At 36.3% G+C, this 12,617-nt stretch overlaps 1 protein-coding gene across 4 annotated transcripts; it reads left to right on the forward strand.

Moving 5' to 3' along the window:
• Positions 1-1,452: 1,452 nt before the first annotated feature.
• Positions 1,453-6,550, forward strand: LOC114294898 (protein NLP7-like). 4 transcript variants are annotated; one of them, XM_082901833.1, is made up of 5 exons: positions 1,453-1,761; positions 1,866-2,374; positions 2,842-2,892; positions 3,007-3,901; positions 4,017-6,550. In XM_082901833.1, exons 1-5 carry the CDS (start codon positions 1,551-1,553, stop codon positions 6,437-6,439), a joined length of 4,089 nt encoding a protein of 1,362 aa, XP_082757959.1. In that variant the 5' UTR covers positions 1,453-1,550; the 3' UTR covers positions 6,440-6,550. The 4 variants fall into 4 exon arrangements, with proteins under 4 accessions (XP_082757959.1, XP_082757960.1, XP_082757961.1 ...); XM_082901834.1 differs by having other exon boundaries at positions 1,454-1,761; positions 2,817-2,892; positions 3,004-3,901; XM_082901835.1 differs by having other exon boundaries at positions 1,454-1,761; positions 2,817-2,892.
• The last annotated feature ends 6,067 nt before the right edge of the window (positions 6,551-12,617 follow it).

Genomic DNA, 12,617 nt, shown 5'->3' on the forward strand with positions numbered 1-12,617 from the left:
TCGGCTGAACCAATAATCGCTGACAAAAAGATCTCGAAAAAACCCACGGCAACCAGCAAACACCTGATGTCGGAACTGTAACAGAACCAGTGAAAACCAGAATACGTAGCACCGACAACAGGATCAGAGCAGAGCTTGTTGAGGAAGAGGTCGTAGAGGAGGGTGGAGGAGTAGAGCTTGTTGCCTTGGATCTGGAAGACAGTGGGTGAGAGGAGAAGAGAGAGAGAGAGAGTAGAGTAGAGACAAAGAGTCAAATTTCTATGATATATGTTTAGGGACCTTAGACATCAAAAAATAATTTTGTGGATCTCTTCCATTACGAAAAGTGGGAGAGGGACCCTAGACCAAAATTTTCTTATTTTTTTAATTTAACTCACACAAAAAATTGAGTTTTTTTTTTCCTCGTATTATCATTTTTACTTTTACTGAATTTTTTTAATATTTTAAATAATTTTATTAATTTTTTAGATATACCTCGAGATATACTTAATAAGTATAATATTATATATATATATATATATATATATATATATATATATATATTAAATTCATCAAATACAAAAATTTAATACATTATCTTATTTTGTTATATTCAATGAAATTTTTAAAAATTTTTGTACAAATTTTATACTTTTTAAATATATGTAGATTAAATTGATCCAATCTAGATATAATAGTGGAAATAAAAATAAAAAACTATATTCACATATAAAAATTTATATGAAAAAATATCATAAAATGTTGTAATAATGATTTTGTTATAAATATAAATCATGTTTATAGGTATTTTGTTTTAAAGTGAAAAGTTACCATTACATTATTGTGTTTAAAAATTTATATAATATTTATATTTGTATATCATCATTCAATAAAAATATGTTCAAATAAAATATAATGATAAAAAATTATAAAATATAGTCATAATAATAAAAAAAGAAATGATAAAAAGAACAAGATAATTATTTAAAAAAAGGACCGTGCTGCGTAGCTCGAAACATTGCCCCCCTAATCCCCTGAAACCAAAAATGCAGACAAAGGGAAGAAGATTGGGAAGAAGAAGGTAAGAAGAAGAAGCAGAGGCAGACGGCAGACGGCGGACCGACGATCGGCGGAGCTGCGACGATCGGCGGATCGGCCGGAATGCAGGGGCCTCTGTGTGTGTGTGTCTCCATTCCCTCTTCTCTTTTCTCTCCCTCTCTTTCCCTCTCTCCTCTCCGCTCTCCCTTTCTCTCTCTTCCTCTCCCTCTTCCCCTTGCGTTTCAGATCGAAAATGGTCGAAAATGGAAGAAAAAAAAGAAAAAAAAAAACCTAATACCCAAAATGACATCATTTTGGACATTAAGAAAATTCGAGGGTAATGTTTCGAGCTCTCAAATATTATCCTTAAAAAAATTCCAAATATGATATCAATAATTCATAAAATAATTTATAATGAGATTAAACAGAAATACTAGGGTGTCTGTGTGATTTACCCTTGAAACTATAAATAAAAGGAGAGAGAGAAGAAGAGGAGTAAGAGAGAGAGAGAGAGAGAAGCAGAAGGAGGTGAAATGAGTGCGATAATGGCCGACGACCAACAACACCTCCTCTGGAGAGAAAATCGTGTCGACGATGATGACAATAAGATGAGTGATTTCCCTCACAATCTCATATCATATGTGAACGACAATCAATTCCTCTGCGATCGCGGAATCTTCAACAGAGGCTTTGTTTTCTCGACTCTACAGCACCACCCCCCTTCCCAACCTCCTCCTTTCTCCAGTCAGTATCTCTCTCCTCCTCTCACTCCCTATTATTACTGCTTCAATTTATTTGAATCACTTTTTTTTTTTTTTTTTTTTTCTTTCTTTTGCAAAATCATACAGAGATAATCGATTTGGATTCCGAAACCCCAATCGCTGCAAATCAGGAACTTATAGGGAAGATAAAATCAATTATGAAATGGATAGTATTCTGCCCTGGACAATTTCTAGTTCAGTTTTGGAAAGTCATGGAAATTGGGGGTAGGCGTTTACTTACAACTCAAGACCAACCTTTTGGTCTTTCCACAACCCATGAAGGACTTTGTTTCTATAGATTGATATCACTGAATTATCAATTTCATGTGGATGGGGTGAGTGACGCAGACCTTGGCCTCCCTGGCCGTGTTTTTCGACGTCGAAGACCCGAGTCTAGCCCGAATGTTCAGTATTACTCTTGCAAAGAGTATCCACAGCGCGATCATGATGTGATTAGCAAGGTTAGAAGATCTTGGGCTTTGCCAGTGCTTGAAAGTTCTGGGCAGTGCTGTGTTGGTGTACTTGAGTTAGTAGCGGCTGCTGAACCAAAATATTCCTTTATTAATTTAATAGATGGGATCTACAAACGGGTTGAGGTTTGTTCTTTTATCTCCGTAATTGGAATTATTAGTCTCATTTTTATGTTTTGTTCTTTACTTTTGTTTTTGTACTTTGTTTATTCTCTTTTTGATGCCCATCACATGATTGTTTTTGCCGAACTCAATGCCTATTTTACTTGTTGGTTCCATTTTACTAGGCTAATCGGATAATTTTGCCCTTCCATAATTTTTTTACATGGATTTAACAACACTTCTCATGAGCTTATTGAGCCATTTATTCTGTATCGGATCAGTGATATGTGCATAACCATGTGCATTACTCTATAAAAATAAACTATGTTTGGCAACAAAAACATCCTATACTAGAGTAAGGTGGTGGCAACTTAAGTTGGTCTGTGTCTGTGATTTTCCATTTAGAGTATGCAATATATGCTTCTTTTAAATATCTTTCATTTCAAATCTGCTAAAGATTCTTCAGTTCCATCATTTTTGTTCCCCTGCAGGAAGTTGGTCTAAGAAGTTCAGAAACCTGTAATCATTTGTATAATAAGCATGTAAGTGGCAAACTGTAACTCAAATGTCAAATCTTGTGTTGTTTTCTTCATTAGATACTGTAGCAACGCTGGTCTGACAAATATCTATTCATGAAAATGCTTTCAAACAAGAAGAAGTACGAGGATGAAGCTCTTAAAGATGCACTGGCTGAAATCAAGAAGGTGCTGATAGAGGTGTGTCAAAGTCATGATCTACCTTTGGCTCAGACTTGGGTCCCGTGTAGGCTTTGCAATCCTGCAGTCGCCGGTGGTAGCTTCAATGTAAGCTGCAGGGAACATCTCATGCTCAGATTTGATATTGCCTGTTGTAGGGATAATGATAAGCTTCCTTTCGTAGATGTGTGTACTTTGCATTCCTTAGGAAAGGGGCAGGGGGTTGTTGGAAAGGCATTTTCGTCCCATAATTTGGTCTTCTGCAAAGATATTACTCAATTTAGCATAATTGAGTACCCCTTGGTACACTACGCATGCAAGTATGGACTTACTGGCTGTTTTTCAATTTGCTTGCGGAGTAGTTATACTGGAGACAATGTTTACGTGCTAGAATTCTTTCTACGCCCAAGCAACACTGAAGGTGGTGATCCCAAGATCGCCTTGGTTCCATTATTGACAACATTGAAGCAGCATTTTCGAAGTTTTAAGGTCACTTCTGGAGAAGAACTAGGGGAGGAGTTATCTGTCACAGTTATTGATTCTTCAAAAGATGATAAACTCGATTCTTTTGAGATATCCCAAATTGCAAGATCTCCAGATATGATGAAGAATGGAGGAGAGATGGACTACTTGGATTTATCAGATCAACAATTAATGGAAGAGGATGTAATAGACACTAGAAACAATGTTGTTCTTAACACACAAATAAACGACATCGTTGTTACTTCCTCACAGCAAAAATGCATAACTAACTCGTCCCAGAGACAACAAAGAAAAGCAGGAATTCCAATTAGTTCTGAGGATATCCAGCAGCATGTTGGAATGAAACTTGACGATGCTGCAGCAAGCCTTCACGGTAAGCTTACAGCTTGGGAAAGATTGTTGCTAGCTCGATTCTTGGGAAAATTCATATACTTTTCCTAGTAGCAAACATAGAGTATTTTTTCTTATATGTATTGTTCCTTTTGCAGATAGCCAAGCGACATTGAAGCGTGCTTGTAGTGAATATGGTATCACCGGGTGGTCATGTCGCAAGAGAAACAAGGATAACCTCGCCCTTTCCAATAAATTTGTCCAAGGTGTTGCTCAGGAACAAATCCAAGAATCTAGTCAACCTCCAATTTCCGATCCACCTTGTAAGCAAGATTTGGCTACTACTTACACAAAGGCACATTCTATGGCAACACAAGATACAAGTATTGTGACCATAAAGGCAAAACATGGAGAGAATTTTATTAAATTTAAGTTCCCGGTGTTGTCGGGGATGGTTGAGTTTCAACAAGAAGTGGCAAAGAGGCTGCACTTAGAGGATGGAACTTACAGTGTCAAGTATCAAGATGATGGCAATAATTGGATTTTAATAGCTTGCGACGAGGAACTCCGAGATTATATTTCCAAATCCAAATCCTTGGGGAAGAATATAGTCACAATGTCACTTGAGCCAAATTACAATAAATTTGTTCAAGGTGTCGCTCAGGAACAAATCCGAGAATCTAGTCAACCTCCAATTTCTGATCCACCTTGTAAGCAAGGTTTGGCTACTACTTGCGCAAAGGTACATTCTATGGCAACACAAGATATTGTGACCATAAAGGCAAAACATGGAGAGAATTTTATTAAATTTAAGCTCTCGGTGTTGTCGGGGATGGTTGATTTTCAACAAGAAGTGGCCAAGAGGCTTCAATTAGAGGATGGAACTTACAGTGTCAAGTATCAAGATGATGGCAATAATTGGATTTTAATAGCTTGCGACGAGGAACTCCGAGATTATATTTCTAAATCCAAATCATTGGGGAAGAATATAGTCACAATGTCACTTGAGCCAAATTACGATGAACTTGTCCAAGGTGTCTCTCAGGAACAAATCCAAGAATCTAGTCAACCACCAATTTTTGATCCACCTCGTAAGCAAGATTTGGCTACTACTTGCGCAAAGGTACATTCTCTGGCGACACAAGACACAAGTACTGTGACGATAAAGGCAAAACATGGAGAGAATTTTATTAAATTTAAGCTCCCGGTGTTGTCGGGTATGGTTGAGTTTCAACAAGAAGTGGCAAAGAGGCTGCAATTAGAGGATGGAACTTACAGTGTCAAGTATCAAGATGATGGCAATAATTGGATTTTAATAGCTTGCGACGAGGAACTCCGAGATTATATTTCTAAATCCAAATCATTGGGGAAGAATATAGTCACAATGTCACTTGAGCCAAATTACGATAAACTTGTTCAAGATGCTGCTCAGGAACAAATCCGAGAATCTAGTCAACCGCCAATTTCTGATCCACCTCGTAAGCAAGATTTGGCTACTACTTGTGCAAAGGTACATTCTCTGACAACACAAGATACAAGTACTGTGACGATAAAGGCAAAACATGGAGAGAATTTTATTAAATTTAAGCTCCCGGTGTTGTCGGGTATGGTTGAGTTTCAACAAGAAGTGGCAAGGAGGCTGCAATTAGAGGATGGAACTTACAGTGTCAAGTATCAAGATGATGGCGATAATTGGATTTTAATAGCTTGCGATGAGGAACTCCGAGATTATATTTCTAAATCCAAATCATTGGGGAAGAATATAGTCACAATGTCACTTGAGCCAAATTGCGATATACTTGTCCAAGATGCTGCTCAGGAACAAATCCGAGAATCTAGTCAACCTCCAATTTCTGATCCACCTCGTAAGCAAGATTTGGCTACTACTTGCACAAAGGTACATTCTCTGGCAACACAAGATACAAGTACTGTGACGATAAAGGCAAAACATGGAGAGAATTTTATTAAATTTAAGCTCCCGGTGTTGTCGGGTATGGTTGAGTTTCAACAAGAAGTTGCAAAGAGGCTGCAATTAGAAGATGGAACTTACAGTGTCAAGTATCAAGATGATGGCGGTAATTGGATTTTAATAGCTTGCGATGAGGAACTCCGAGATTATATTTCTAAATCCAAATCATTGGGGAAGAATATAGTCACAATGTCACTTGAGCCAAATTGCGATATACTTGTCCAAGATGCTGCTCAGGAACAAATCCGAGAATCTAGTCAGCCTCCAATTTCTGATCCACCTCGTAAGCAAGATTTGGCTACTACTTGCGCTAAGGTACATTCTATGGCAACACAAGATACAAGCATTGTGACCATAAAGGCAAAACATGGAGAGAATTTTATTAAATTTAAGCTCCCGGTGTTGTCGGGGATGGTTGAGTTTCAACAAGAAGTGGCAAGGAGGCTGCACTTAGAGGATGGAACTTACAGTGTCAAGTATCAAGATGATGGCAATAATTGGATTTTAATAGCTTGCGACGAGGAACTCCGAGATTATATTTCTAAATCCAAATCATTGGGGAAGAATATAGTCACAATGTTGCTTCAGCCAATTACTAGTTGTCCACCTTAAATCCTTGTTGAATATCCATCTACCACTTTATATGCTTGTGGAATTCGTGGTTTATGAATTTGTTGCTGGTCCATTTATTAATGAAGTACATTAATTGTAGTTCTCATCGAATATTATATGTTACAATATAATTGCCTTAGCATATCACCTATGAACCCCAACAAGAGAACAAAGGCAGAGGTTCAAAAGCAAGCACGTGAAAGCATGGACTGGAAATCAATAAGTACACACCGCAAACTTCATAGTGTCTTATTAATATTGGGTTGAAGAAATGTACTTCTGAATTTTTATAGTATCACAGCTCAACATGTCATTCATTAAGCGGATTTCAGATACCCAAGCGGTGCTGGAGCTTCCTTGATAATGTATGTCCTACAATTCATTCCAATAAACCATTAATTGCCATCTAAACAAAGCTTCAGGGAAAAAAATACAAGGTTTAGCTTCTCTTGACGTGCTTGGTTGGAGAATTTAGAAAGAGATTTGGAAAGAAAAGGAGAAAATATATGTAAAATATAAATAAAATATATTTACATTTTACTCAGTTTCATACACTTTTTCCTTTTTATTTTTTAAATCTTTTTTCAAATCTTCTAACTAAACATAGGCTTAGGTCTCGTTTGGCAACAAGTTATTTTAGTAATTTTTTAGCTTTTTGGCTAAAATATGAGGTAAAAAAAACTAGTATGTTTGGGATGACTATTTGACTTTTTATGAAAATATGTACAAAAAGTAAAGAGAAAAAGAAATCTTTGATTTTTTGATATAAGTTGTTGGTTTTTTGATTTTTTTAATAATTTTTTTTACTTTTAAATTAAAACAGCCACTTGTTAGACGAGGCCTAAGTGATTGAACAATCTAGTCAAGTATTTTCCCTCATAAGGGTTGGACTATCCAATCACCGGAGAGAAGCATATGCCAAAAAAGGAATGCAAAGTGGTTAACATCACAGTGATGAGCCTCGTTTGCTCTTACAACCATGACGACATCATGGAGAGTGAAGTCAGGTGGCAATTGCTAGTAATCAATGGCTATTGCCAGAGCAGGGACATTCTCAATATTTCCCTTGTCCAATTTTTTGAGGAACTCAATGTAGGAATGAATTGCCTCCTCTTCCAAGTGCCCAACCACACGGTAAGCCAGTTTTGGCAAAATGAGGTATGCAAAGAAGTAAGCATTGAAGAGAACCCCCTGGCTCGTGAACACAAGCGCATACTCGTACCACCTTGGGTTGGCTACCTCCATGATTTGAAACCATGGTCATCCTAACTAATCATCTTAAATTGTCAACAAATATTTTGTCATTTTACTGATTTTAGAATCATAGATATGTGCATGTTGTTTTGAAATAATCTTTGCTTCACCACCGGCCTAACTGAGAGTTCTTTTTTACTGGCCTAACTACAAGTAGGAGCATGGAAGCTGAAATCAAGGGTTCAAAAATGGCTGCTAGTTTGAAAGTTTAGAAATTGTTATATTTGCATTTAATGATTTTATATTGTCAAGTTTATTTGTAAATAGCTTATCTATCAGAGCGATCGAAGTATGGGAGTTGAGTCGAAGAATAAGAGTGTTAGAGAGTGTGAGTGTTTGAGAGAGAGATAATTTCCTCTCCTTGTTTGCATTCTAAAATATTTTAGTGAAATAAAATCTATTTTTTCAGATTATAAATTCTCTCTTTTGTGTTTATTTTTGTGAACCACCATAAATGGTTTGCACCCCACTTCCTCCAACATTGGTATCAAAGCTAGAAAAGCCAAGAAGTGGTTGAATTTCACAAAACAAATTGCGAAGCAGAGCAAATCTCAGAATCTAAAATTTTCAAAGTTCTCAAAATCCAGTTCTAAATATACCGGGTTGAAGTAGTTGTTGAGAGGATTCCAAGGACGCAAAAATTCAAGCAAATCAGAGTTAAAACGAAACCATATAGGCAGGTCAAAATTTGCACAGAAAAGTCAACTATGTTAGAGAAGACGACTGTCGCTGATGTCATATCACTGTTGTTGATGTCATCATTACCACCGTTTGGTAAAAATTATTTGGTGCTTCTCGTGTCACATATTTAACAGATATGAGCCAACCAAATTGTTTTGGTTTGATCTAAGCCATCCAGACGCCAGTTTTAACAATCCAATAGTCATTTCCAACTATTTGGATTATTTCGAATACATCTGTCTGGTCATAATTTGCAAATTACGTTTTCAAAATTTATAGATTTTATTTGAAGATTAGAAGATCAACTAATGGCCAACATGTAGCACCCCCGAAACAAATCCAATGAAACAACCATTAGGAACAAGTTCCACAATTCCAAACCATACATATCAATTTCCAATATTTCTCTTTTTCACTGAACTATGTATTTCAATTTACATAATTACACATTTCTCTTTCTCATTGTCCTTATCTGGTATATTAATAATAGTCCACATCGAAGTGTCGCATTTATGGTAAGAAATCATGTAGAGATAAAAAGAGGGGAAGCTCGAATGATTATAAATTACAAAAAGGTTAAATGATAACACAGAAGATGATAAGTATAATATACCAAATAAGAACCAGCTTATAAATAGAATACAAACAGCTTGAATATTTAGTAAATTTGATAGTAAGTCAGGATTTTGGCAAATAAAAATGGATAGGGAAAGCATACATTGGACAACCTTTTGTTGCTCACAAGGACAGTGTGAGTGACTAGTTATTCCTTTTGGATTTAAAAATGCACCTTTCATATTTCAACGTATGATGGATAGTATATTTGATAAATATAATTTCGTATTGATATATGTTAGCAGGTATTTTAATGTTATAATGTGTTAATGTGTTATTGTTGGTTTTTCTTTTCTTTCCCTCTAAGTTTCCAAGTCTTGGTCTTTGTCCACCAAAACTTATCCATCTAGTCATCATCAAGTCTTCACCAAGACTTTCAAGTCTAAGTCTTCTAAGCCCACCATGCTTATCCTTTCAAGTCTATTCATTCCTTATCCACCTAGAACCTTGTCTATTAAGTTTTGATTTCTATATATATTTGAGCTTAGGTCCTATCTAGGGGGACACGAGAGGTGAAGAAGTTTTGGGTTGCTTTGTTATGTCTAATGTGAGATTATCAGGCAAATAAAAAGGGCTATGTGATAAAGTTTTGGGTTCAACCAATTGTGCAGTATTGGTGAACCATACGACTTAGTCGGGCTGTTGTATCCTGGGGGGGACAAGTCAAGGTTTTTTCTGCTGCACCGGTGTGAGGCTTTGCCTAATCGCAGAGGGCTTGAATCTCCTTAAAGAGAGCGAATTTCCCGCGCCTCAGCCCTTATATTAGTTATTGTAACTTTTATTATTTGTATTTTCTGGTGTGTTATCTATAATTATCACAAATAATTTTAAGGAGATTCAAATAGCAAAAGTTCATGGAGCCAGTACTAGAGAAGCCCAACGAGAATACCGGCGATCTCAACAAGCCCTTCCGGTTCGAGGGAGCTCATTTCAAGAGATGGAAAGGCAAGGTGCTTTTCTACCTCAGTCTCCTCAAGGTGGCATATATCCTGACCGAGAAAAATCCGAACAAAGTCCCCACTGAAGAGATGACCGATGAGGAGTATACTGCTCATCTTGAAAAAATCGAAAAATACAACACAGATGTGTATAAATGTCGATACTATCTTTTGAATTGTCTTTCAGATCAATTTTATGATTATTATGATACTACTTACACCACTGCCAAGAAAATTTGAAAAGCCTTGCAGAACAAATATGACACTGAAGAGGCAGACGCTAAAAAATATGCTGCAAGCCGTTTTTTCCACTATCAGATGATAGATGGAAAATCAGTGGTGGAGCAAGTTCAAGATTTTCAGATGTTAATAGCTGAAGTTAGATCTGAAGACATCAAAATTGGAGACAATCTTGTTGTAACAGGTATTGTTGACAAACTACCATCGTCTTGGAGGGAGTTCTAGAAGTCGATGCGTCACAAGCAAAAAGCGACGTCCTTGGAGACTTTAATCACACGGATTTGGGTGGAGGAAGAAGCACGAGGACAAGATGAGCTTATGACACAAGAGCATTCCACTGCAAAGGTAAATTTAACTTTTGGAAATACTTTACCTAAAGGTCGATTTCATAAAAATAGTCACTTGACGCCAGTTAAGAAAATTTGGAAAAATACTGGAAGGCCACAAATAAAAATTACCCAAGACAAAAGAAATGGAACCAAGAACCCCCTTCACAAGATCTGACAAATGTGATGGAACCAAGAACCCCCTTCACAAGATCTGACAAATGTGATATGTTTTGTGTGTGGCAAAAGTGGGCATATTGCTCGAACTTGCAAATTTCGGAAACAACAGTCTCGACCACAGGCTAATGTTACCGAGGAACTATTTGTGGCTATGATTACAGATATTTTTATGGTTCAATCTGTAAAAGGGTGGTGGGCAGACTCTGGTGACTCTAGTTTAACCAAGGTGCTCGAGTGTGGGGATGTTGAGCTGAATTTTACCTCTGGACATGTGCTTGTTTTAAAAGATGTGTTGTACACACCGTCCATGAGGAAAAATTTGATGTCAAGTTATTTGCTCAACAAAGCTGGTTTCAAACAGACTATTGAATCTGACCAATATGTAATCACTAAAAAAGGCATATTTGTGGAGAAAGGGTATGCCTGTGATGGAATGCTTAAATTAAATGTTGAGAATAAGAAAGCATATGTTTCTGTTTACATGATGTCTTCTATGAATTTTTAGCATGCTCGTCTATGTCATATTAATAGCCGATATGTAGGAGTCATGAGTAGTTTAGGATTAATTCCCAGACTAACAAATAAGTTTGAGAAATGTAAAGTTTGCAGTCAAGCAAAAATAACTAAAAGGCCTCATAAAAGTGTGGCGAGAAATACTGAATTGTTAGAATTAATTCACACTGATTTATATGAATTTGAAGGAATTTTAACACGTGGTGGAAATAGATATTTTATCACTTTTATTGATGATTTTTCAAAATACACTTACGTATACTTGTTGAAAAATAAAAGTGATGCTTTTGAAAAATTTAAAGAATTCCTTCTTGAAGTTGAAAATCAATTCGGTAAAAAGATTAAAAGATATAGAAGTGATAGAGGCCGGGAGTATGAATCTTTTGGATTCAACTCGTTTGCTCAGTCTTTGGGAATAATCCATGAAACTACTCCACCATATTCACCTGCATCGAATGGTGTAGCAGAAATAAAAAATAGAACTCTAACTGATTTAACAAATGTTATGCTAATTGAAGCAGGTGCTCCTTCAAATTTGTGGGGAGAAGCAATTTTAACTGCATGTCATGTCATGAATAGAGTGCCATATAAAAAAATAAAAATTACACCTTTTGAGTTGTGGAAAGGGCATAAGCCAAATTTGAGATATTTGAGGGTTTGGGGTTGTCTAGCTTTTGTTAGACTTGTGGACCCTAAAAGACCTAAATTAGGTGTGAAAGCTGCCACTTGTGCTTTTCTTGGATATGTAGCAAATAGGACAGCCTATAGATTTTTTGATATGGAAAATAAAATAATTTTTGAATCAGGTGATGCAATTTTTCATGAAGAAAAATTTCCTTTTAAATTTAAAAATAGTAGGGGTCAAAATTGTCAAGAAAATATTTTATCTGAAACCGGTTCCTCTACTCCTCTTTTACAAAACCAAGATCCTATAGTTTTTGAACCTAGAAGGAGTACAAGAGCCAGATTAGAAAAAGATTTTGGCCTTGATTATCATGTTTTTAATGTGGAGGGAACTCCATTAATTTTACAAGAAGCTTTGGCATCTCCTGACTCTGTTTTTTGGACCGAGGCTGTAAATGACGAGATGGAATCATTATTATCCAATAAAACTTGGGTATTAGTAGATTTACCACCAGGTTGTAAAACTATTGGCTGTAAATGGGTTTTGAAAAAAAAAACTTAAACCAGATGGAACTATTGATAAATATAAAGCAAGGCTTGTTGCAAAAGGTTTTAAACAACAAGTAGATTTTGACTTTTTTGATACATTTTCTCCGATTACTAGAGCTACATCCATTAGATTATTAATTGCAGTGGCTGCAATTCATGATCTAAAAATTAATCAAATGGTTGTTAAAATAGCCTTTTTAAATGGAGACCTGGGTGAAGAAATCTATATGGATCAACCTAAGGGTTTTGTGGAACCCA

This window comes from Camellia sinensis, chromosome 13 (genome assembly GCF_055761805.1).
Source record: "Camellia sinensis isolate YWXY chromosome 13, ASM5576180v1, whole genome shotgun sequence".
Classification (NCBI taxonomy): domain Eukaryota; kingdom Viridiplantae; phylum Streptophyta; class Magnoliopsida; order Ericales; family Theaceae; genus Camellia; species Camellia sinensis.

Coding starts and splice junctions, on each gene's coding strand:
- LOC114294898 (XM_028239099.2), top strand. CDS start 1,551: ATGAGTGCGATAATGGCCGACGACCAACAACACCTCCTCTGGAGAGAA. Junction 2,893..3,003: donor ATCATTTGTATAATAAGCAT/GTAAGTGGCAAA, acceptor CTTTCAAACAAG/AAGAAGTACGAGGATGAAGC. Junction 3,902..4,016: donor TGCTGCAGCAAGCCTTCACG/GTAAGCTTACAG, acceptor TTCCTTTTGCAG/ATAGCCAAGCGACATTGAAG.